Below are 24,792 nucleotides of genomic sequence, written 5' to 3'. Positions count from 1 at the left end.
AAAGAAACAATGTAATGAATCCAAAAGAGGAAAGTTAGTCACCACAGCCATTGAACTCCAGAGAGCTTTGATAGCGGCAGGAGCAGTACACTGAACCAGGTGTGTTCACACACTCAAACTTTGCATTAGGGCAGGTTTCAGGGTTCTGACACTCATCTATATCTGTGTGTGGCAGGGATCATGTGATAACATGCATGTCTTGTAAATGTATTGCACATTTTAAGAGGTCATGTCTCTGTATACCTGTGCACTCATGTCCATCACCAGAAAAGCCAGGCTTACACAGGCATGTGTAGTTATAGCCAGTGCTGTTGCAGTTTGCCATCTCATGACAGGGAAAGCGAAAAGGAGGAAGGCAGAAATCTGTTGGCAACCATAAGAAGCATTAGTTGACAGTAAAAAGATACCTTTTGAAACGTTTTTATCAAGCTGTCAAAAAATGGAGCTAGTTTAAAACTTTTTAAAACTTCCACTGAAGGAAGGTGAGATAGGAGGCCATTTACAAGCACAGTGATGGAGGTGCCTAATATTAAAATGATATTTTATGCATGAGCACTTTTGTGATAGGTAAAAATTCAACAGTTCAGCACCATTAAATAACATATTAATAATGTATCCTGCTTTGCTCAAAGAACTTTGCAGAAAAGTAATTTACTCTACCTTCAGCAAGGCCTTTGCAAGATTCACTGGTTTGGGACAACTTTCATTTAAAAAAATATATATATACATCTTATAATTTTTTTGATCATAAAGTGAATGATGCTTACCATTCTCAAAGCATTTGTAACCTCTTGTGTCATTAGAGACAGTGGGGGGAGGACATTCTCCACAGCTAAAACTGTCCCCCTCTCTCTGACTGAAGCAGTCCACTCCAGGGAAGCAAGGCTTGCCTTTACACACATCAGTTCTATTTCCACAGTATCTTCCACCAAAACCTGGAGGGCACAGACACCCTACAACCTGGGAATATAAGAGTTAAGAACAAGCTGAACTACAGTATGTGTGTGGGGGACAAAAAAACAGCAAGATATTTACATTTATGTCATTTGACAGACACCCTTACCCAGAATGACTTACAATTATCTCTTTTTTTTTAATATACTGTGTATATATATATATATATATATATACACAACTGAGCAATTAAGGCTTAAGGGCCTTGCTCAAGGGCCCAGTAGTGGCAGCTTGGCAGCATTGGGATTTGAACTCACAACCTTCCAATCAGAAGTCCAACGTCCTAACTACTGAGCTACTTTATTTAGTCCTATCATAGTAACAGTATATTTGAACTGTATGCTGAGATCAAATTAAACTTACACTGTGATGACGTTCAAAATATTTAACAGTCATCTACTGAATGTAGTTACCTGGAATTTCCCCTGCAAGTGGTTCTCTGCCACACTTTGGTACTGGCAGGTTCCTCCGTTCAGACAGCTGCAGAGCTGCAGAATGGGGATAAGCACAGAGCTGGACATGTGGTCGCTCACCTGCACAGTGAGCAGCACGGGCTGAATATTTAATGGAATCCACACCAAAACACCATCATCTGCCAGAGGAGTAAGCACACTGTTATACCGATAATCAAGTAACATAAAAATGAGCAGTACAGTCTTAGAAATAAAAAAGGGCAGAACCCATGGCTTCCTATCTGAAGAAAGTCTTAAATGCTTTTCAATAAGGAAGGTGTACAAGTAAATATTTTAAAAATAATTGACTGGAAAGCATGTCCTAGGGTTCTGAGGCAATACACAGCTATGGCAGCAGTCTCTCTCACCTCACAATTCAATCCATAGTACAATGAGCAGCTCTTTAATCTTTATTAAATATTAGTGACTTTAGGGGAATTTTACCTCTTCCTATGGTTGCCAAAGGTGGTCGTGGATACAGCAGGGAGAAGCTGACGGAGTCTCTGTTAGCATCCTGGGCCACAAACTGCACTCTTACTGTAGTGTTCACCTTACAGCGGATCACTGTGGGCTCGCTCAAAATGGGTGGTACGTTACCTGTTTCAGATAATCATCATGAGTCAGGACAAATAAGGTGGTGTTTATAATATAATTTAATATTATCTTACCTGTCATTCAGGGACATTCCTGTTTATAGGCATGATTTGGTTTAGTTAGCTTTAGTTTAATTGCACAGCATAAGTGAGGGACAACCCTTCATTTGATACTTGCAGGTACTTGCAGTATATTGGGCATACGTGTTTATAAGCATAAAAAGTCTATTATAAAGCAATACAATAGGATTTATGAAAGCTTTATGTCAAAACTTGCAAAGTGATAAAGGTTTTGCATCATGATTTATCTGTACATATAAGAGAGGAGAGGTTTCAGTTAGTGTTATGGACAGACTTTTCAAGACTATTGTGACTGTGAGCATTTATATCTTTATCCTAAGTTTAAAATTACTAGCAATATCAGCTTATCTTCAGCTAATATACAGACAAGGCAAAGATGTAGAAATAGTGTAGTAGTGCTTCAAAACATTTTAGTTTAAGGGCATTAAATCATTCATTCAGAAGACATATGTGTTTTATACATAAGTAAATTTCATTCATTCATTCATTCATCAGCTTCAGTAACCACTTTATCCTGGTCAGGGTCATAGTGAATCCAGAGCCTATCCCAGGAATACTGGGCATAAGACAGGAATATTCTCTGGATGGGATGTCAGTCTGTCACGATTTCCCCTCGAGCTAGCGCTGTACCTTGCAGCGTGCTCGGAGACCCGAAGCGCGAGTTTGATGCGTGAGCTTGAAGTGTGAGCTGATGCGCGAGCTCTTAGCGAACGCACGCTTTTGGGTCTTCAGTGACACTGACTTTGTTTACTTTCTACATGTGCCTTTGTTATGGTTTTTGTCCTGTCTCTGCCCCTGTATTGTCATTGGTTGTTTCCTGTAGGTCTGGCACCATTGTTTTCAGCTGTCTTGTGTTTCACTCCTGATTACTTTTGTCATTTAAACCCCTCGTGTCTCTTTGTACCTTGTGTAGTATTGAGTGTTATCTCCTTACCAAGCAGTTGTTTCTTGTTTCTTGTTTTTGATTCATGTTTATTGACATTGTTTCTCGTTTCTCATTTCTGATTCTAGCCTTGCCCAGTTTATACCTGTTTGTAGATCGCCTGACCCATTGCCTGTTATTTCGACCACGCTATTGTCTCATGATTTTGATTTATCTGCCTGACCCTCTCAAATAAAAGTCTTTAACTGTACTTGCGTCCATCCTCACCTTCATAACTTTAATACATGACAGAATACTATGCCCAACCCTGGATGCAGCAGGAAGACGGAGGAGACGGCACACTAAGGAAACCAAGCAAACCATCCCAGCTTTGGATTCGATCCAGTTTCCTCAGTGGACATTTGCAGATGTCCCAGATCGGTATGATGGGTTTTTTGGCTACCCTGAATATTTTCTGGTTGACCGCCAGATCTATTTCTCAAGCCTTGTGGACCCCAAGCCCAGCGAAAAGCAATGGATAAGGTTCATGTTCTCCCGGTTTTTTAGCTCAGCCTGCCAGTGGGCACAGTGTCTAGCAGCCATGGGATCCAGCCAGGGGACTGGAGAATGAAACTCAGTTTGTGGGACTATTCGTGGTGGTGTTCAGCAGTCCAGAATCCAGGGCCATCCTAGAGGATCTGTTGGGGAGGCCTGCCTCACAGAAACAATTACCATGGCGTTCACCACCTATTATGAGAGGGCAAACTGGGTAACCTCTTTCCCCAAGCTCCCACCTAAGACCCACTATGTGGTCTCTTCTTCCAATCTCCAGCCAGAGGTCAACAAGGTGACCTCATCTTCAGAGCTCCAACCTGAGACACACAAGGTGGTCTCACCTGCAGAGCTCCAGCCGGAGGTCAACGTGGCTACTTCATCCCCAGAGCTCCAACCTGAGACCCATGAGGTGGTCTCACCTGCAGAGCTCCAGCTGGAGGTTAACATGGCGACCTCATCCCCAGAGCTCCAACCTGAGACCCATGAGGTGGTCTCACCTGCAGAGCTCCAGCCGGAGGTTAACGTGGAGACCTCATCCCCAGAGCTCCAACCTGAGACCCACGAGGTGGTCTCACCTGCAGACCTCCAGCCGGAGGTTAACATGGCGACCTCATCCCCAGAGCTCCAACCTGAGACCCATGAGGTGATCTCACGTGCAGAGGACCTATCAAAACAGGTTTGGGGGCTATTTTATGTTAATTCCGGGATATTTTGTGTAGCGAAAAATCACAATTAAGTCTGTTTCAAGTTGTAACACTACTAAATGTATAAAAATTAAAGAGAGTGAATATTTATGGAAGCCACAATCATCTTGAACAGCTCAGCAAAGAGCTTTAACAGATCTCCTGAGTGTTTGAAATGTAACATTTCAGGCTTGCTGTCACGATGTCAAGGTGGAGACAGAGGCAAGTGCAAAAATTCTTTAATTAATAGTACAACCAAACACAAAACAAGAGCTAGCCCCAGAAAACGGAGCACCAGAAAACACTCCCACCTCCAGCAGTCCTGGCCCACTGGGCAAAATGTCTTCACAGCCCCTTAGGTCCCGAGGCAGGCATTGTTCAACAGATAGCAGGCTCCTCAAGGAGCCGAGGGGCAGGCATGAGGTTGGGCAGGCTTGCCGGGGTCGCTAGACAGCACTCAGGTGTGGGAAGCTGGGTCATCAGCTTCAGCAGGACGAGAAGGCATAGCAACTTTCTCAGCAGAACAGGGAGGCATAGCAACGTCCTCAGCAGAACAGGGAGGCAGAGTGACGTCCTCAGCAGAACAGGGAGGCAGGACTTGGTTGGCCATGTCAGCAGACTCTGGCATGAGCAGAACTTGGTCGGCCATGATGTCGACCTCAGACAGGAACTTGGCGTGCTCTCTGAAGTTCAGGTGTGGAGCGGCCTATTCCACATCCCAGAGGAACGACATGATGTCCCTGGCCTGGCTTGAATGCGGCGCGATGGCTTCTGCACAGCCAGCGGGAGGAACGAAACTCAAGGCAGAGCCTGAGGATGAAGCGATGTTCCCCATGACGCTAGAGGGGGGAGTGACGCTCTCCGCGAGGTCCGCAAAGCAGGATGGCAGAGTGACGTCCTCAGCCGACCAGGATGGTGGAGCGACATCCTCAGCCGAGCAGGAAGGCGGCGCGACGTACCCAGCCGAGCAGGAAGGTGGAGCAACATCCTCAGTGGAGTAGGAAGGTGGAGCGATGTCCAAAGCGGAGCCTGGTATAGTGACATCCAAGGCAGAATAGGGAAGAAAAGCGGAGCTCTTGGCCGTACCAGGAGATGGAGATGGACGTTGGCCGCACAACGTCTTCAGCTGAACAGGGAGACTGAGCAGCATCCTCAACTTAACAGGGAGGCTGAACGATGTTCTCCATCGACACAGAAGGCTGGACTAGATCCACAGTGGAGGACGGAGGGTGGGAGATGGTTCCAGCCTGGTTGGAAGGCTTCCCTTTGGTATACCCCATGACAGAGTACATCACGTCGAACCATTTCTGATTGTTTTTAATGAATTTTCCCTCCTACTCCCACCTTGGCTTTTCCTTTTCATATAGTTCTCTTGGACTCTGAAATTTTGCCGTATCCATTTTGAGGTCTTATGTTCTGTCACGATTTCAAGGTGGAGATGGATGCAAGTGCAGAATTTCTTTAATTAATAGCACAACCAAACACAAAACAAGAACTATGAATCAGCAGCAAAACACTAAGGCTAAGAATAAACATAAACCAAAGACCATAAACACAGCAATAGGGACAATGGCCAAGAAAGACACACGTAAGACAGGGAGTGCAGTGCAAACTGTGGCTATATACACATAAGTGCTGCTTAACAAGAACGTGATTCAGGTGCAGGTGGTCATGTGACTGTGATGCAGTGAGGTGCAGTGGCTGCTGGGAACTGTAGTTCAGAGATCCTTCTATGATATACATGACACTCGCCTGAACTTAAACAATCTCTACTGTATACTAATACACATTTTACAAAAATAATCAAATGAGGAGATTGAGATGGAACAGTTGGTACTTGTAGGGTGGTTTAGAATACCATTACATGGCCACATTATTTTTATTAGGATCATTAGGTCTTACCAAAGGTAACAGCAAGCTTGTAGAATTGTTTTTGATCCTGCAGGCTCTGTAGGCCCAGATTGGTGTTCTTTGTGGTTAGGATGTCGTGCACACATTGCATGCTGCCCTGGCATGTCTCCTGAAGTCTGACAAGTGTGTCTGGGCTAACTGATGCCATCAATTCCTCTGTGCTCACAGGTTGAAAGGGTATCAGGGGAGGTGTGGTGAATAGGAGACGCTCTGGTAGAGGCACAGCCCCTGTGGGACAGAAGGACATGGCAACAATGGGTAAACACAACACTAGTAAAGAATGGTAAATCTGCTGTCTCCATAAGAGACATTAATGCAACAGCTAGATTCACAATCCAGATGAACCTTTTCAGTGTTAACCAACTTGTATTTATTACCAGATATGGATGTTCTTTTAACTCATCTGTTTCTGTTTTATTGCAAAGTGCAAAATTGTATTTGATATATTTCATATATCTTAATTTCAGTTTTTAGCAATATAAATAATGTTTATAGAACTAGAGCCACAAAACTCCTTCATATGCTTTGTGGAGCCTCCTAATATAAAGTGTGTATAATTGAGATATTCAGTATGTGTGGTAGATTTCAGTTTAATAAAATGTAATATAAATTGTGATTTATTTATTTTAGAAACTGATAGAAGGTTAGTATCTGATGTTGGAAAATTAATTTAGCATATAAAAGACCTCTAAACTAAAGAGGTAATAGCAAAGTATGCACAAGCCTAAAAGAGACTACAAACTGTTTTGTATATACAGTTTGATTTGCTTATACTGTAATTAGCTCCACACACATGACTGTCCGAAGAGCAGAAGTCTGTCCTCAGAGGGGGGGTTGTTGTCAGGCGAAGACAGCAAGTGTCCATTGGAGAGGAGGAACTCATCGGAAGTGTTGGCACTCCAGAGGCCCAAGAGGCCTACGGTGCGATTGTAAAAGCTCTGTGGGATCTCCACCAGAGTAGAGAGTCTCCTGGCATCCCCCATCCACACAGCCACATTCAGTCCTCCTTCATAGACAGTTGCACAGCGCTGCACTGAGGGACATCGCAATGCAAAGCCTTGTTGTACAACATGTACTACACCTGTTAGAACAGCAGGAGGTGCTAGAGTTAAACATTTTCTCTTTTTCATATGCAAGACAGATTTGGAAAGTGAAAGGCATTTCCATGGCATGAAAACATGTCTATGAATGTCTAGCATGTCTTTCATTTAGATTGGAGTGACATAAATGAACCTGCAAGTTTCTAGGCACTAGAGTTATACAGGTATGGCATATTGGTGCAACAGGTAGCACTGCCGCTTGAGAGCTCCAGGGTCCCCTGTTCGATTCTGAGCTCAGGTTACAGTCTGAGTGGAGTTTCACAAGTTCTCCATGTGTCTTTGTCTGGTTCTTACAGGTTCTACATTATCCTCCTAGTAAGTGCATTGGCTACGCTAAATTGTCCCCTAAGTGTGTGTAGCACCCTCTCCCATTGGCTTAAGTGGCCCTGAAATATTAACAAACCAACTGAATAAAACTTCAACCAGGCTTCATGTGAATGTGTGTATGCATGGTGCACTACAATGGACTGGCATCCCATTTAGGATGCATTCCTTGCTCGTCCCCAGTGTTCCCGGCATAAGCTCTGGATTTACCTCAACACTAACTGGGATAAACCCTTTACTGAAGATGAATAAATGAATTAATGATTACACAAATGTCACTAGCTGCTCTAATTTTGTATTCCTGTTTATTAATCTGCCAATGCAAGACTTAAATAAGCACTGGAACCGTGAACATATTTTAAAGCTAGCTCTGTGTCTGAGTAAGTCTAGTCTGCAATATTGTACAAACCTGCAAACACTGGAAACTCCACATCATTGATTAGTACAATAAGCTTCTCTCCAGACACAGAGCTTCGCCATTCCACCTGCAGAAAAACAAATTCAAAAGCTTTGCATAACAGCACAGAGGCATGCAAATGTGGGTAGTGGGTAGAGCTACAGATTACACAGCTGAAGAATTTAATTATTGAGGCATTCTGTAAATCCATGTTTTTTCTTCGTGTTTGCAGGCTAAAGAGACAGCTTAATTCTGAATGTACACACAAAATGGATCACATCATTCAAAAAATATGATTTGAACCTTGCCGAAGGCCTGGTGGTATGCGGCTAAGCGCGCTAGAGCTGCCACTTGACTGGGCTGCCCGTTAGTCTCTAGCAACCCTGTCTCTCCCTGCAGAGTGAAGACATTGGAGCCTTTACTGGAGGACAGACGCACGATTACAAACACTCCTATGGCTTTGAAAGTGTACTTAGTTCCATCGAATGTAACAAAGTGGAGGCTTCCGTATGCCAAACCTGCAAAGAAGCAAATAGTGTATGGGTACATTTAAAGTTACAATCGCATATCAATTGTCCATGTAACATGATATGATGTAAAAGAAAAATTTAAAAAGCTCTGACATGCTTAATTTCCCAGGTAAATAAAAGGGTTTTAAAAGACCCTGAAATCTGAAAACCCTGATTGTCTAGCATACAGTACCAAAAGACTGAAACTATTCATTATTATTATATTTTTATTATATATTATTGGATCATAGAATAATAAAGTAACACACACATTAATGCACACATGCAATGACCAAAAGTGTAAAACTAGCTATTGTTTATAAGGATAATAGATCTAGCTCAATATTCCAGCTAATATTGTGCTAGATTTAACTAGTAACATGCTACAACAATTGTGTACATAATATCCCAGCAGACAAACTGGATTGTTTTCTTTGTTTTAAGATTAAGACCACTTGCACAACTTTAATTTTTCAATGAAGCAGCTCTGTGTCATGGCTCTGAAATTCACACTGAACTACACTGCCCATCAGCCCCAGCACATCACACAACCATGGCACATGTCCCACTGATCACACACCTCTGGTACCCCTAATAAACACCTCTATATACAGCAAGTTCTAGTCTGTCAGCACCTAATTGTCAAGCTTTAGCTGTTTATCATGTTCATGTGTTGTCATGTGTGCCAAAGCCACTATTATAGTCATAGTCAGTTTTTGTCTTGTGTCCATTGTTATGTTTAAGGTCCAAGCCATCACAAAACATCTCTATTAGGTTTTAATTGAGGCCAAGTCAGCTTTAAGCAACTTTTGTATTTGTTTTAGAATGAAATGTTATGCCTTAGGTCAAAATGTCGGTAAGACTGTGGAAACTACTCAGTTCAGTCAGGTCTGTGACTGTCTCCAGACTTGACTGTACTGTATATGAGAATAACGTCTGTGTAATTTAATGTTAAAGAAATGACAAATATTTAATGTTAAATATTTGTTTTAGTGTACCAATACTGTACATCTCACCAAGACCAGGTGCTCCTGTGCTTTCTGGAATGCTTGGGTCTACACGTGTCCAGCCGTAGCCCTGACACCGGTCTAGTGGTCTCTTAGCCAGGTAAAGATGGCAAAATGAAGACTGGACACAGCACCACTGGAAAGGCAGGAGATCCTTATCTGAAGACAAAAAGAGACAATATTACAACCAGTAACAGATACAGACATTCTATATCCTTGAAAAATAATATTTTAGAATATTTTATTCTATGCCTACTGAAAAGCTCAATGGCATATTTTGATTTCTCCATTTCCATAACATTTTTAAAAATCAGAAAATTTGAATAATGATATATAATGAAAAAAGATTAGCTGCTTTACCAATATGCTCTTGTATCTTGTCATTGGTAAAATAGCGTTCGCTATATCCGGCCAGCAGAGGTCCTTGGGGGTCATACACGCACCTCTTTCCTGCATTTTGCTTGTTGAAGAGTATTGACTGAAACACTTGACCTGCAGTTCCACCCCAGCGGAGACCCCGCAGCTTCTGCACATATGTGCCATTCTCCACTGGCAGGGTCTCGGGACCAAATGCCAGGTCGTCCAATGCCTGATTGCGAGTACAAGGGCATGGTGTCAGTCCTAGTGTCCACTCATTGGGCTCTGGCTCCTTCAGAGCCCATACGTGGCACTGCCTCTGAGGATCTGAACTGACCACTGTGACTCCAGTCAGGTCATAGACAAGCTGCCCTAACTGGCCTGCGTTACCCACAATGCTCTGGGGACGATAACGACCACCTGGGCCAAACAGATTTTTGGGTGGGTTGGGAATCTCATTATGGAAGGTACTGATGCCATCAGTGTAGCCTATCAGAGCGCTGTGGTAAATCCTCTGTCCTGGACCCCAGTTCATGTCGCCGTAGCGGAGCAAGGCAAATGATCGAGTACCATCTGTGGTCAGGATAGCTTGGAATGTGTTTGTCTATGGAGTAACATTGAAATTAATGTAAGAAATGGTTCTCAGTCTACATATGCACAATGCTATCATTCTATATACACTAAAATGTTCCATATTTTTGTTTTTGTGTGAAAAATGTTCTATTACATATTAGGCCAAAGTTTTCACCACATAAAAATGTCTGAAAATTGACCTTTTAGTATCCTACACAGTTGTAAATGCCAGCTTACCTCAGATAAGTTGATTTTCTGGTAGGAGATGGGCAGCACATGGTCCCATGTGATTTTTAGAATCCATATGGGAGTGAATGCAGGTTTCCCCCTTTTTGCCTCAAACTGAGTCACATCTTTACATGTGCGGTTGAAGACTATTTGAGAGTAAACATCTGATATGTTCAACTGATGATATTCCTATTAAAGAGGGAAACACAGAATTGATCAGGTGAGGGCAGACATGTTTATATGCAAGATAAAGACAACATGATATCCAACATGCAAAAGACAACTCCAATTAAGTTAATTGGTAAAAAACTGGGGTCAGCCTAATGCACATTTTCTGCCCATTCACAGTTCAATACAAACAATACACCTATATCATCTGATAATATATCAAACACAAAAAATATTATGAAAAGCAGATTTCATGAACTCATGCAAAACTTATGCTGCTAACCTTGTAGAATAGTTTACCATCTCCTAATGTGAGGTCAGCATCATCCCAGAACACAGCTAACATTGCCATGCTTTCATTACCAGTAAATCCTTTGGGGAATGGAATAGGAAGAAGGAGCTTCTCATTCATGTCTACTGTCTGGAACTGAACCAGGCCATTGTCTGAAAACTGAGTAAACCTTGTGTTTACTTGGTGTGTCATTGGCAACTAAAATTCACAAACACTTGTTTTAATAAATCCCATATTATCTAATTGTTGGAATAAATGTAACTTTTAAAACCTGCCTACTTACAAATAATCTTTCATAGAGCTTGCCCATGAATGGAAACCCTACAGGTGGAGTTATGTATGGAGAGTTTCCATCTGCTGTTGACAGTGGTAATCTCACATCACCAACCTCCAGTCCCCAAGGGTACAGTACATTCTCTGGGGGCATATATATAGAGAGATAAAATTACTTCAAGTGCTTTCCTATCCACATGTATTTTGCTAACATATCTACAGTACCCTTTAAGGGAAACATTTTGAGGGAAAATACTTTAAAATAATTTGTTTCAGAGTTCAAGGTTAAAAAAAACTGACAAACCTCTTTCCAAAATCCCAAGAAAGCAAATTTTTGAGCTGGTATTAGTATTACAGATCACTGCAGTATTTAAAAGTGACAGACACATCAAAAACTAAACAATTTTGTGTTGTGCTATAATGTAATGTCTAACCAATTGGTGTTGACTGTTGACAGTTGGAATTATCACCAGGGCAGGTGCAACTAAAGGATCCGATCAAATTGGTGCAGGTTGTGTTGCCATAACAAGCAGTTGCTGAGAGACACTCATTTCTGTCAGTGCATCCATATGATCCGCTTCCCCTCTGATCTGTCGTATCCCAGCCATTAGCACACTGGCACTGAAAACCAGCTATAGAATTTCGGCATATAGCAGCAGGATGGCATCCACCTCGATTCTGCTGACACTCATTTAGGTCCACACACACTGGTCCAAGAGCTAACAGACCTGGAGAACACACGCATATGTACGATCCTGGTGTATTGATGCATTTGCCTTGTGTGTGGCAAGGAGAGCTAGCTAAAGAACATTCGTCGATGTCCTTGCATTGTGTCCTATCCTCAAAATAACCCAAGGGGCAGTGGCAGGAGAAAGACCCTATGTTGTTCCAGCACCGAGCCAGTGTGTGACAAACTGCTGTGGCATTCTGACATTCATCTGTGTCTGTACAGGTTCCATTCTCCTCCTGGTACCCCATGGCACAAGAGCATTGGTATGAACCATGCAAATTGGTGCAAACCTGGTCTGGACGACAGGAGTCAGTGAGCATACACTCATCAATGTCAGTGCAGTTTGGCCCCTGAGCCTTGAAGCCAGACAAACATGGACATACAAAGGATCCCTCTGTGTTTACACACTGTGAATTTTCAGTGCACAAACTTGTACTTTTCTTGCATTCATCAATGTCTTGACACATTGTACCATTCAGCAGAAAGCCCATATGGCACGTACATTCATATGAGCCTGGAATATTCACACAAGTGGAGTGAGCCTGGCATATTGAACCATTCTGGGATGCCAAGCACTCATCTATATCAAAGCACTCTGTCACATTGCTCCAAAATCCTTTATTGCACACACAGTAGAATGAACCAGCAGTGTTGATGCAGGTCCCGTTAGTGCATAGCGGGCCAGTCACTGAACATTCATCAATATCTTTACAGTGGGTGGCATTTGAACTGTTACTGGAGAACCCAACCTCACACTGGCAGAGAAATCCACCCGCTATGTTGACACATGCACTGTGCTCTGGGCATGTAGAGTTATCCAGACATTCATTCTTGTCTCTACAGTGTGTTCCATTACTCAAGTACCCATCCCAACACTCACAGAAATAGGATCCAACTTTGTTTTTGCAATTAGATGAATTAGGACACAGTGTTGGCCTTGTGGCACACTCATCAATGTCCAAACACATGGAGTTGTTGGCAACAAAGCCAACATTGCATGGACAGTAGTATCCCCCTTCCTTATTGATGCAGCTGCTGTTGTCAGGACATGTAAAATTACCCATCTCACACTCATTTATATCCTTGCAGTGTGTCCCATTGTTCTGAAAACCTTTCCAGCAGTCACAGTAGTATGAGCCTTCTGTGTTGAAGCAGTAGGAAAACTGTGGGCATGCTTGCTTTCCTGTCCAGCTGCACTCATCCATGTCCTTGCACTCCATTCCATTTCCATAAAAGCCTTCTCTGCAGGCACAGTAGTATGACCCCAGTTTGGCATTGCATTCAGCATGTGTACTGCAGCCATGAGTGCTGTTCACACATTCTCTCTCACTCACACAGGTGCCAGAATCATAGACCATACCCAGACTGCAAGTACAAGTGTATGCCCCAGGTGTGTTTTGGCAAATCATGTTGTTGCCACAGCGTGAAGGTTGCAGACACTCATCCACATCTGCACAGGTAAGGCCATCACCCTGGTAGCCCTCCAGGCAGTGGCAGACATAGGAGCCCACTGTGTTGTTGCACAAAGCAAGATGACTGCAGTTGTTATGCAAGGTTGAATTCTCCAAACACTCGTCCACATCCACGCAATCAAACCCTGACCCGGGCATACCCGGTGGGCAAGTGCACTCGTAGGAACCAGGAGTGTTAGTGCAGCTGGCAAAGGGATGGCACCCTCCATTCTGAGACTGGCACTCATCAATGTCTAGAAGTCATCCAAAATGGACAGGGTCAGGGTAACAGCCCTATGATTCTAAAAAAGGAGACGCCAGACAAAGGTGCAATAAAAAGTATTGTATGGATAGAGAAATTTGACTTACCAGAGCAGCTTTTTCCATTTCCCATGAAGCCACTGAGACAGAAGCACAGGTGACTCCCAACAGTGTTAACACACTGTGCAAACTCACTACACTCAGCCTTTCCAGATGTACACTCATCCACATCTTGAGATCAAAGAAGACAAAAATGTAATGAAAGAAATGAGAAGTGGGAAACTAACTATATCAGGAGTTTATTTCATGATGTTTCAAGGTCTGGAGACCCCAAATATTTTAGCCTTATGTAATTAATACTGAATCATTCTGTACCAAGCTACATAATATGGTACAAATGTACAATTACCATTAAACAAAAGACCCTAACTGATAGGCATGGTTGAATTCATGTTTGTGACAAATATAAAACATTTCCAGATTAAAGTCAGTATAGTTACCCATGCATTCTGTTCCATTTTGAGAATAACCCATTTTGCAGATGCAGGAGAATGAGCCTGGACTGTTTATACACTCAGTCTCATTCCTGAGACACACATTCTGCTGACACTCATCAATGTCTGAACAGATCAATCCATTTCCTTTGAACCCGATGTCACATACACACTGATATCCCATAGGTGAAGGATGGCAGAGCCCAAATGGATGGCAAGGAGGGCTACACCATATGCTAGGTGGAGCACATGTGTTATTATATACCACTGTACCATTCATACATGAGCACACATATGTTCCAGGAGAATTAATGCACACTGAACTAGCAGGGCAGGTAGTGTTTGATAACACACATTCATCCAGGTCCAAGCAAGTGAAGCCATTTCCTTCAAAGCCCTTTCGGCATTGGCAGGAGAAGTCACCAGGGATGTTGTGGCATAGAGCGTGTGGGTGACACGCACCTTCTGCTGCACATTCATTCACATCCGCACAATAAGTACCATTTCCACTGAAGCCATTTTTACAGGTGCACATGAAAGAACCAACTGAGTTGACACATGTAGCATTGGGATGGCATGCCTGATATATTAGACACTCATCAATATCAGAACATCCTGCGTTCGTATTGGGACGAGTAAACCCTGTCTGGCAGGAGCAATCATAAGAACCCTCTTTATTGGAGCATTTCTCGTAGGCCTTACAAGGCTTTTCCAGTGCCTGGCATTCATCTATGTCCTGGCACATGCTGCTATTGACTAGGTTAAACCCAGAGGGACAGAGACAGGAGAATGACCCCATGCTGTTAAGGCATTTGGCCTTGGCACTGCATCCACCATTGTTCATTCGGCACTCATCTATGTCTGAACACAGTGTCAGGCCATCACCCGTGTAGCCCACCATGCAACTGCAGTTGTAACTCCCAGGCAAGTTGGTGCAGAGGGCATAAGAGGGGCATTTCTGGGACATAGCACACTCATTCACATCCACACAGAATAAACCATCACCAACAAAACCAGGCAGACATTCACATGTGAATGAGCCAGGCAAATTTGTACATGAAGCATAGAGGCTACAGCTGCCTTCTGCACATTCATCCAGATCCTGACACTGTGTTTTATTGAAAATATAGCCTTGACCACAATCACAGTAGAATGAGCCTGCACTGTTGACACAGGTTGCACCAACTGGGCATACATTATTTACTTTACACTCATTAATGTCGGTACACTGGAACCCTTCTCCAAGAAAACCAGAGCGACATGTGCACTCATAGCTGCCAAGCATGTTGATACACAGTGCGTTTGGGTCACAGAGATTCTTCCCACTGCATTCATTGACATCCACACAAGTAATTCCGTTTCCAACAAAACCTTCCTGACAAGTGCACTGATATGAGCCAGGAGTGTTTACACAGTTGGAGAACCTACTACAGATACTGTCTGCACATTCATTAATATCTTCACAGGATTTCCCATTGCTCTGGTAGCCATTGCTGCAAAGGCATTTGTAGGTTCCTGGTTGATTTATGCAGCCCTTGAAACCTAAATGGGCAGCACACACCCCTGGAGTTTCTGAACACTCATCAGTGTCCAGGCAAAGATAGTTACCATTGCCTTTATATCCAGAATTACATGTGCACATGTATGAACCAGGGATGTTAGTGCAGAAGGCGTTCCAATGGCAGATGCCTGGCCTGGTGCATTCGTTATCATCAGTGCACTGAAGCCCATTTCCAATGAAACCACTCTTACACTGGCATGTTCGCCCCCCATTTGTATTTGTGCAAATTGCATCAGTGTGACAGCCACCATTTCCTGTTTGACATTCATTAATATCCACACACTGAAAGCCATCTCCAGAATATCCGTTCAGGCACACACAGCTGTAGCTGCCTTTTGTGTTCTTACAGAGTGCTTGTATGTTGCAGCTGTGAATACCAACAGTGCATTCGTCTATGTCTTCACACTGTAGTCCATCACCATTGTATCCAGGCAGGCAAACACAAATGAAGCTGTTACGTGTTTTGACACAGTCTGCGAAGATATGGCATATCTTTCCTATTCCTTCACAGTCACTGAGATTTGGAGCTATGAAAAAGAAAACATGGGTAAATGCATATGTTCATCGTGATCACAAATAAAATAAAATAATAGGAAATTAAAATTCTCAAATGCAAGGCCTTGATGCTCACATACAAGACCTTGTCAAGAACAGCACCACACTACCTCAACACTCTCCTGGGGGTTTACGTTCCCTCATGCAATCTGCGATCGGTTAACGACCGACGCTTAGTAGTGCCTTCTCAGCATGGCTCAAGGTCCCTTTCCAGAACCTTCACACTAACTGTCTCTCAGTGGTGGAATGAATTCTAACTTCAATCCGCACCGCAGAATCTGTCACTATCTTCAAAAAACAGCTAAAGACCCACCTCTTCCATGAGCACTTAACTAACCCATGAAATGCCAACCCCACATTACTTTTTAAAAAAAACTTACTCTGGCTGTTACACCTCTTCTCTGCACACTTTGCTTCTCTAGAGCTCAATTAAACATCTTGCATGGTAGCACTACTTGTACTGTTCTCCGCTTGATATATCACTTCTCTTGTATTTCCTCATTTGTAAGTCGCTTTGGATAAAAGTGTTTGCTAAATGAATAACTGTAAATGTAAATATAAAGGAACACAGAGGCGGGTAGTATAACACTATATTTACACTGTTAAATTAAAAAAATTTACTCTTGCTCAAATCAGTTTGTAAAGGATTGTGCTTTTGTAAAGGAATGCACTTTTACTTTGATATGCTTGTCTATGTTCCTCCTGCAACATTTTTTTCTGTGGCTGATTCCTAAATCTCACTCTATTGGCAGTCTAGAGCACTATTGTGTTACAATAAGCTTTAAAATTGTGATAAGATTGTGATACTCTTAATTAATTTGCTTAAAAATATGACACAACTTTCATTTTCGAAGGTTTATATAGTATGTGAAATGACAGCATAGTAATGCAATAATATTGTCTGTGAGAGGATAAACTTCTATTGTCATTAATAGCTGAGTGCATTTGAATATTATATAATATTACATTGAATAATGTCCATCCATCCATCCATCCATCTTCTATCGCTTACTCCTTCTTCAGGGTCGCGGGGGAACCTGGAGCCTATCCCAGGGAGCATCGGGCACAAGGCGGGGTACACCCTGGACAAGGTGCCAGTCCATCGCAGGGTGCAATCACATACACACTCCCATTCATACACTACAGACACTTTAGCCTACCATGCATGTCTTTGGACTGGGGGAGGAAACCAGAGTACCCGGATGAAACCCCGACAGCACGGGGAGAACATGCAAACTCTGCACACACATGGCCCCGGTGGGAATCGAACCCCAGACCCTGGAGGTGTGAGGTGAACATGCTAACCACTAAGCTACCATGCACCCCATATTGAATAATGAACGTACCTAAAATTTAAAAGCATATTTGATAACCCTAGTCTATGATAATGATATGCATTTTCTGAGACGTTATGTATTTATTTACACTGAAAGATTTTGATCTATCATATGGATCCCAATGGTGCTTGTTTTGAAATGTAACAATTATTCTATTTCCTTGACTAGTTCCTTTAACTATGTATTTACTTTCATGACTACTTTTCTTTTTACATTGATGTGAGTCATTATAGTGAGTCAAAATTTTGGCCATATCACCAATGAAAAACTGTATGATTAACGAAATGGCTCACCTACACCAGTGTACATAAGAAGAGTACACAGATACAACAGGCAGAGCTGTGGAGTCCTTCCCGAGAGAGAGTGTGTGGGGGGGGGAGGGGGGGGGGTGAGAGAGCACATAACATATTGTAAGTGTATCATTGAAGTTAATTTGTAGCTAAAATAAATGTTGATGGACTATATTGAGCAGAGAGACATTCCTATGTATTAACTCTTCAAACTGAATTTATTGAGAATCATTTCCTTTACCCCAAGGGTTGGGAAAATGCCAGGTCACATAAGCAGGTAGGTTCCTGTAAGCGCTTAAATAATAGTTCTGGCTCATTTACCAGTAAAGGTAATCCATTTCTACACTGAACAAATGCAGAACAAGATACTGTTACTGTATTCCATACAAAAGTCATACAAAAGCATAATGTGTGAAGCATAACCTACGGGACAGTATTTGAAAATTAATCAGATGCTTTGTCATAAAAAGTGGATTTAATTTTTTTTTCACCATATTCTACAAAATATACAAAATACATTTTGTAAATTCTTTCTTACTTCTGAAAGAATGTTTTTAAGTAAAATACCCAAATTTTTCAAAGTTGAAAGTTATTTAGGACCAAGCACATTTTGATGGATAGGTACATTAGCTGTTACTTTCATTCGTATTAATTTGAAGAAATCGGACACTTACATAGTCTGTCCCATATCAAGCTGTAATACAGATACAGAAAAATCTAAATATAAACAACACGGATAATACTGCACACCTTTTAGGCTGGAATTCCCCACAGTACCCCAAGTGTACAGTGTCCTCCACTAATATTGGCACCCTTGGTAAAAAAAAAAAAAAAAAAAAAGAAGGCTGTGAAAAATTGTCTTTATTGTTTAACCTTTTGATCTTTTGTTAAAAAAACAACAACACAAAAATACTCTGCGTTCATGGATATCAAACAACTGCAAACACAACACTGTATCACATAATGTAGTTTAAGACAGATACAATTTCAGTTAAGAGCTTTAATGAAGATTATAATATCCAGAGAGCAAGGCAAAAGACATGAACAAAGACAGGTAGTGGTCATTCAATCAGGCTAGAACAGGTAAAGCAGCAATCAAGGTCAAAGGAGGAAGCAAAGTCAAAAACCAGTATAACAAACACTATATTAAGGCTTGGTACATGACAGAGAAGAGATCAAGTGAGCATATCACTTCGCAAAGACATTGTGTATGAGAGTCTCTTTTATGTGTGGTGTGATTGTGCGTAAAAATCGTGTAATTGGGAACAAGTGTCTCTGATTAGTTCTCAGGAGAAGGTGACTTGTCTGTGTGTAGATTTGGATGTTGGCCATATTTGTAGTTTGCAGTGCATTCTGCGAAATGGAGTCGTGAGTTTGCCATGACATGACACACAGGTTTATCAAAAAAATGTCTTGGCAATTGTTGGCACCCCTATGAATTCATATAAGAAAAATATATTTGAAGTATATTCCCATTGATATTTTTACATTTTTAGTAGGGATGCACCGAATGTTCGGCAACCAAAATTATTCGGCCGAAAATTGCAAAAAAAAGCATTTTCGGTGTTCGGCCGAATAAGTGAAAAGGCCGAATAAATTTGACCGATCAATGACGTGTTTGATGATGTGATCAAATAGCCTTGCAACCAGAATGAGACGCGCTAATGTCACGACCTCGATGAGGGGGCACGTGCGTGCACGAGCTGTGGACACGTGCGTTTGTTTTGTTTCTGTTCCGGAGCATGTTTCTGTCACGTCGCGAGATGTAAGGGAGTAGAGTACGGAAGCAGGTAAAGACGTATTTATTTAAGGGCAGGCAGACAAATCCTATATCTACTATAATACTCCGCGAGGTGTACAGGGACGTGAGTGGTATATATCCCCAATATAATCAGCTGTATAGAACCGAATAGAACCATTTTCTGCACTCTTGTCAATGTACTTTTTAATGCAATTTTTTTGTTGTAGGCTATAGAGTGTTCCATTCTTTCAGCAGTCAGTTATAAGCCTAACATAGGCTATTCAAAGGGGGCTCAAAGATGACCACATAAAAATATTTTTATTTTACTCATTTATTTATTTAAAGTTATATTGTGCCTTGTTGTTAACCTATGCCTGCTGGAATTAAAAAAAATGTTAAGTGTTAAATAAATATTTTGAAATTGTAGTTTTTGCAATTGATTTTTTTCTTTGAAAAGCAAGACAAAATAGTAAAAAGCACATTTTGACTATTTAATTTATGCAATGGTGAAAAAAATGGCAAAATAAATGGAAAAAACGCGAAAAAACGTGTTCGGCCTTCGGCCTTCGGCTTTCGGCCAAGTTTTTCATTATATTCGGTTTTGGCTTCGGCCAAGAATTTTCATTTCGGTGCATCCCTATTTTTTAGTACACCTGGGTGACTAGGAACAGGAAAATGTTCAACCATGTCTTCCTGTTTCACGAGACTATAGACCAAGGAACATAACTGCGATGTGCGGCAAAAGGTTGTTGAGCTTCATAAAATAGGAAGTGGCTATAAGAAAATAGCACAAGCATTGAAAATGCCTATTTTCATCATCAGGACAACAATTAAGAAGTTCCAGTCAACCAGAAATGTTATGAATCAACCTGGAATTGGATGTAGACATCTACATTGTCTCAACGCACTGTGAAGAGGATGGTTCAACTGGCCAAAACATCTCCAAGGATCACAGCTGGACAATTGCAGAAGTTAGTTGTGTCTTGGGGTCAGAAAATCTCCAAAACTACAATCCGAAGTCACCTACATCACCACAAGTTGTTTGGAATTGTTTCAAGAAAAAAGCCTCTACTCACATACAAATACAATCTCAAGCGTCTTCAGTTTGCCAGACACTACTGGAACTTCAAATGGGATCAGGTTCTATGGTCAGATGAAACCAAAATAGAGCTTTTTGGCAATAAATAACAGAGGTGGTTTTGGTGCACAAAGAGGTAGCCATATGGAAAAGTTCCTCACGCCCATGGTTAAATATGGTGGTGGTCATAAGTATAAGTATTGACTAAAAGGGTGCCAATAATTGTTACATACCTATATTTAACAAAGATATTTTTTTATAAACCTGTGTTTTATTTGCAATTATTTGATATCCATGAGAGCAGATTTTTTTTGTGAAATTTATTTTTGTGTATTTTTTAAACAAAAGAACAAAAGGTTCAACCATAAAGTCAATTTTTTCACAGCCTTCTTTACTCATATTTACCAAGGGTGCCAATACTAGTGGAGGACACTGTAATACAGTCATTGGTATATATTTGCATATGTTCTGCACAGTATATTTTTTAGCCAATATGAATAACATGGTTAATAATTACAAGTTAACTAGAATATTAGTATATTTAGCCAATATTCACTGGAGGACTGTGGAAGGGTTAAAATATTAACTCTGGAAAAATGGCATATAAATGACAACCTATCAAAAATATAGTTCAGCTGCCTTGAGCAGAGTGTTTTCTGAATTTTAATAGTTTAATAGTTATTCTAACTATTGCTCTGTTAATTATTGGAATGGATTCTGTATGTACAAATGAAACATAAAACCGACAAAATATATTTTTCTCCTAATGGATTATTTGAATTAACTACAATTAGGTGCCATACATTTCAATATCTCATTTTTATCAGCCTTGTCAGGCATCAAATTATATAAAACTATGTCTACTGATTACTTTCTGGCAGAGATGATATACAGTATGATATATTACAATCTAGGAAAATGAAGACATTAATGATCAAATGTATATACATGGCATTTAACATGGCAGTTATTCATTAGTTTTGAAATCATGGTCTTTCTCTATAAATTGGTGTGAAACAGCATGTTAACTACATGTTCAATATTATCACCATTATGCCATGTTATGATTTACATTTATATCTTACTCCCCATTTAACACCAGACCATGAGTCCATAATGAAGATATCAGCTGGCTTGTAAATAGGAAATATGGTTACAAGAAAACAAGCCTTATGATTCAGACCTGATTTTCTTCAAATTTAAAGGATTTTTTTTTTCATTTATTTCTTTTGCATAGTCTATTATTATTTCAGTGTGATGTTAACTTCAAACCAGTATATACATATATCCTGGAATATACATTGGAATGTTTCCTTCTTTTGCAAATTTGTTTTTACTGAATTGAGATGAAAAACTAAGGACAGTTACTAGTTAATTTCTTAAACCTTTATCAAAACAAGAAATTATATCTATCTATCGATCTCTCTCTCTCTCTCTCTCTCTCTCTCTCTCTCTCTCTCTCTCTCTCTCTATATATATATATATATATATATATATATATAAAATATGAAATAAGTCATAAGAGTAACCCTGGCTGTCCCATTGATTTAAATCATACAGCAAGGTAATAAATAGAAATATATACTCACTGCATATCTTACAGATGGACTGAAGTTTAAGAAGCTGGCATTGGGGCAGAGAGTGATCTAGTCCTCTCAGGCTGCTTTTGTCTGTGTGTCTGTGCCCCCCTCCAGGAAGACACTCATTCTGTACCCAGCTCTCGTCCCTCTCTTGAGTCTGACCACAATGGGCCATCTTACAGCATGCTGATATCTTAAACCAGCAGAAAAGGGAACACCCATATTTTTGTACACCTGTTTTGTCCTCCCAGCAAATATATATTCCCTTTGGCCTCTTACATGTCCTTTCTCACAAAACATTTATGAAAAAGAACAAAGAATCTTATTTCATTGCCATAACTTCTTGCACAAGATACCTGAAGCCCTCCAGACATTTTTCACTATGTATGGGTATAATGTTTTAAGAGACTTGCTAATAATTCTGCACCGCATTACCATGACTAAGCATTACCAGACTGATCCTTTTATAGAAGAGGGTAAATGAATGATGTATTTGTTCCCAGTATATTTTCTTAAAAACTCCAAAGTTGTCCATTTAACGAAATGGATCTTTTGCTGTGAGAGGCATTTTACTGAAATGGTTTGAGTACATTTGTCCCATCAGTGGGAAGAGTCAATGCAAATACAATACAATGCAGAATACAAAGTTATTCTGATTGAGCCCTTTTATCCTATTATGAAACATTTCTATCCTGATGGGAGTGGTCTCTTCCAGGAAGACAGCGTGCGCATTCACAGTGCAAAGGTGCTCACTGAATGCTTTCATGAGTATGAAAATGATGTAAATCATATTGCCACGATATCTAAGTGACCTTTTGGTTTTATATAATCCGCCACGCCTACTTAGATCAAAAGATGCAGGCTATTTGACGGTACCTCGAATAGTGAAGGCTACAGCAGGGGGAAAAGCTTTCTCTTATAGAGCCCCACAGTTATGGAACAGTCTTCCTATTAGTGTTCGGGACTCAGACACAGTCTCAGTGTTTAAGTCTAGGCTTAAAACGTATTTGTTTACTCAAGCCTACCCTGACTAGATTCTGTTCTACTACTTCGCAGTCATAATTATCTTTTTTCTCCCTCTCTCCTTTCGCCGAGCCCCACATGAATTTATGGAGATACTAGAGATCCAGATCCTTTCTGCCTCTGGATGGAGCTCAAATCTTCTCTAATTCCAGACTGCTGGGACTACGGCTGCTCCTAAGGCCATACAGACTTCATATAAATCCATAATGAACTTTTTCACACTATCTGTTGTTACCCAGATGAGGATGGGTTCCCTTCTGAGTCGGGTTCCTCTCAAGGTTTCTTCCTCTTAAAACATCTTAGGGAGTTTTTCCTTGCCACCGTCGCCACTCAGTGGCTTGCTCAGTTGGGATAAATTCGCACCTTTAATATCTGTATACCATGTTGATATTTCTGTAAAGCTGCTTTGAGACAATGTCTATTGTAAAAAGCGCTATACAAATAAAATTGAATTGAATTGAATTGAATATGTAATGGTTTTCCTAGTCACCAGATCTCATCCCAGTTGAATATCTATGGCAGATTTTGCACTAACATGTTAGACAACCTTTATAAAAACACCAACTGTGGGAATATCTTTTGGAAGGATGGTGTTCATCCCTCCAGTACAGTTTCAGGGACCTGGACAATTGATGCTAAAGTGCAATGAACCTGTTCTGGTGGCTTGTGGTAGTGGAACACCCTTATTAAGACTAAGAACTAAGAATGTTCCTATTATTTGCACCAGTCTGTAAGAACATAGAAGAAAGATCAGTAAACACCTAGTGGGGAAGGCAGAGGATACAACATATTATATTCCTGTTATATTAATGATATTGAATTACATTTTAAAATGTAATTAACTGCAGTATATTTATTTTATACATGTACATTCTGTATGTGTATGCATATTGAAATATCTGTATGTGTATGCATATCATTACTAGTCCATGCTCTTGTCATATCAAAACTGGACTACTGCAACGCACTACTCTTGGGCCTCCCAGCCAGCTCTATCAAACCCCTTCAGATGATTCAGAATGCAGCAGCACGTCTCGTCTTCAACCAGCCCAAAAGGACCCAAGTCACACCCGTCTTCATCACTCTCCACTGATTTCCTGTAGCCATCCGTATCAAATTCAAGGCCTTGATGCTCACGTACAAGACCTTGCCTGGAACAACACCCTCCTACCTCAACACTCTCTTGAAGGCTTACGTTCCTTCACGCAATCTGCGAAAACAGCATACTATCTTCAAAAAACAGCTAAAGACCCTCCTTTTCCATGAGCACCTAACTAACCCCTAAAATGCCAACCCCACATTATCCTAAAAAAAAAAAAAAAACCCTACTCTGGCACTTACACCCCTTCTCCGCGCACTTTGATTTTCTAGA

At 41.0% G+C, this 24,792-nt stretch overlaps 1 protein-coding gene across 2 annotated transcripts in view; it reads right to left on the bottom strand.

Moving 5' to 3' along the window:
* Positions 1-23,655, bottom strand: part of si:ch73-105b23.6 (fibrillin-1) — a 31,903-nt gene extending 8,248 nt beyond the window's left edge. Inside the window, exons 1-19 of one of the 2 annotated variants that reach the window (XM_053620810.1) lie at positions 22,407-22,457; positions 18,002-18,057; positions 14,262-16,343; positions 13,870-13,992; positions 11,754-13,754; positions 11,330-11,463; positions 11,038-11,205; positions 10,596-10,775; positions 9,789-10,389; positions 9,438-9,587; positions 8,216-8,430; positions 7,925-8,000; positions 6,885-7,172; positions 6,083-6,319; positions 1,851-2,003; positions 1,368-1,546; positions 768-960; positions 244-363; positions 43-162 (exon numbers count right to left, since the gene is read on the bottom strand). In XM_053620810.1, the coding sequence (XP_053476785.1) occupies positions 43-162; positions 244-363; positions 768-960; positions 1,368-1,546; positions 1,851-2,003; positions 6,083-6,319; positions 6,885-7,172; positions 7,925-8,000; positions 8,216-8,430; positions 9,438-9,587; positions 9,789-10,389; positions 10,596-10,775; positions 11,038-11,205; positions 11,330-11,463; positions 11,754-13,754; positions 13,870-13,992; positions 14,262-16,343; positions 18,002-18,057; positions 22,407-22,411 (7,081 nt within the window). In that variant the 5' untranslated portion in view covers positions 22,412-22,457. Of the gene's footprint in view, positions 1-42; positions 163-243; positions 364-767; positions 961-1,367; positions 1,547-1,850; positions 2,004-6,082; positions 6,320-6,884; positions 7,173-7,924; positions 8,001-8,215; positions 8,431-9,437; positions 9,588-9,788; positions 10,390-10,595; positions 10,776-11,037; positions 11,206-11,329; positions 11,464-11,753; positions 13,755-13,869; positions 13,993-14,261; positions 16,344-18,001; positions 18,058-22,406 lie in introns of both variants that reach the window. The other variant, XM_053620809.1, reaches the window with a different exon arrangement.
* Between the last annotated feature and the right edge of the window lie 1,137 nt (positions 23,656-24,792).

The sequence above is a fragment of the Ictalurus furcatus genome, chromosome 3 (genome assembly GCF_023375685.1).
Source record: "Ictalurus furcatus strain D&B chromosome 3, Billie_1.0, whole genome shotgun sequence".
NCBI classification, from domain to species: domain Eukaryota; kingdom Metazoa; phylum Chordata; class Actinopteri; order Siluriformes; family Ictaluridae; genus Ictalurus; species Ictalurus furcatus.
Note: the sequence above shows the minus strand (reverse complement) of the source record. Positions and strands in the feature narration are given on the sequence as shown.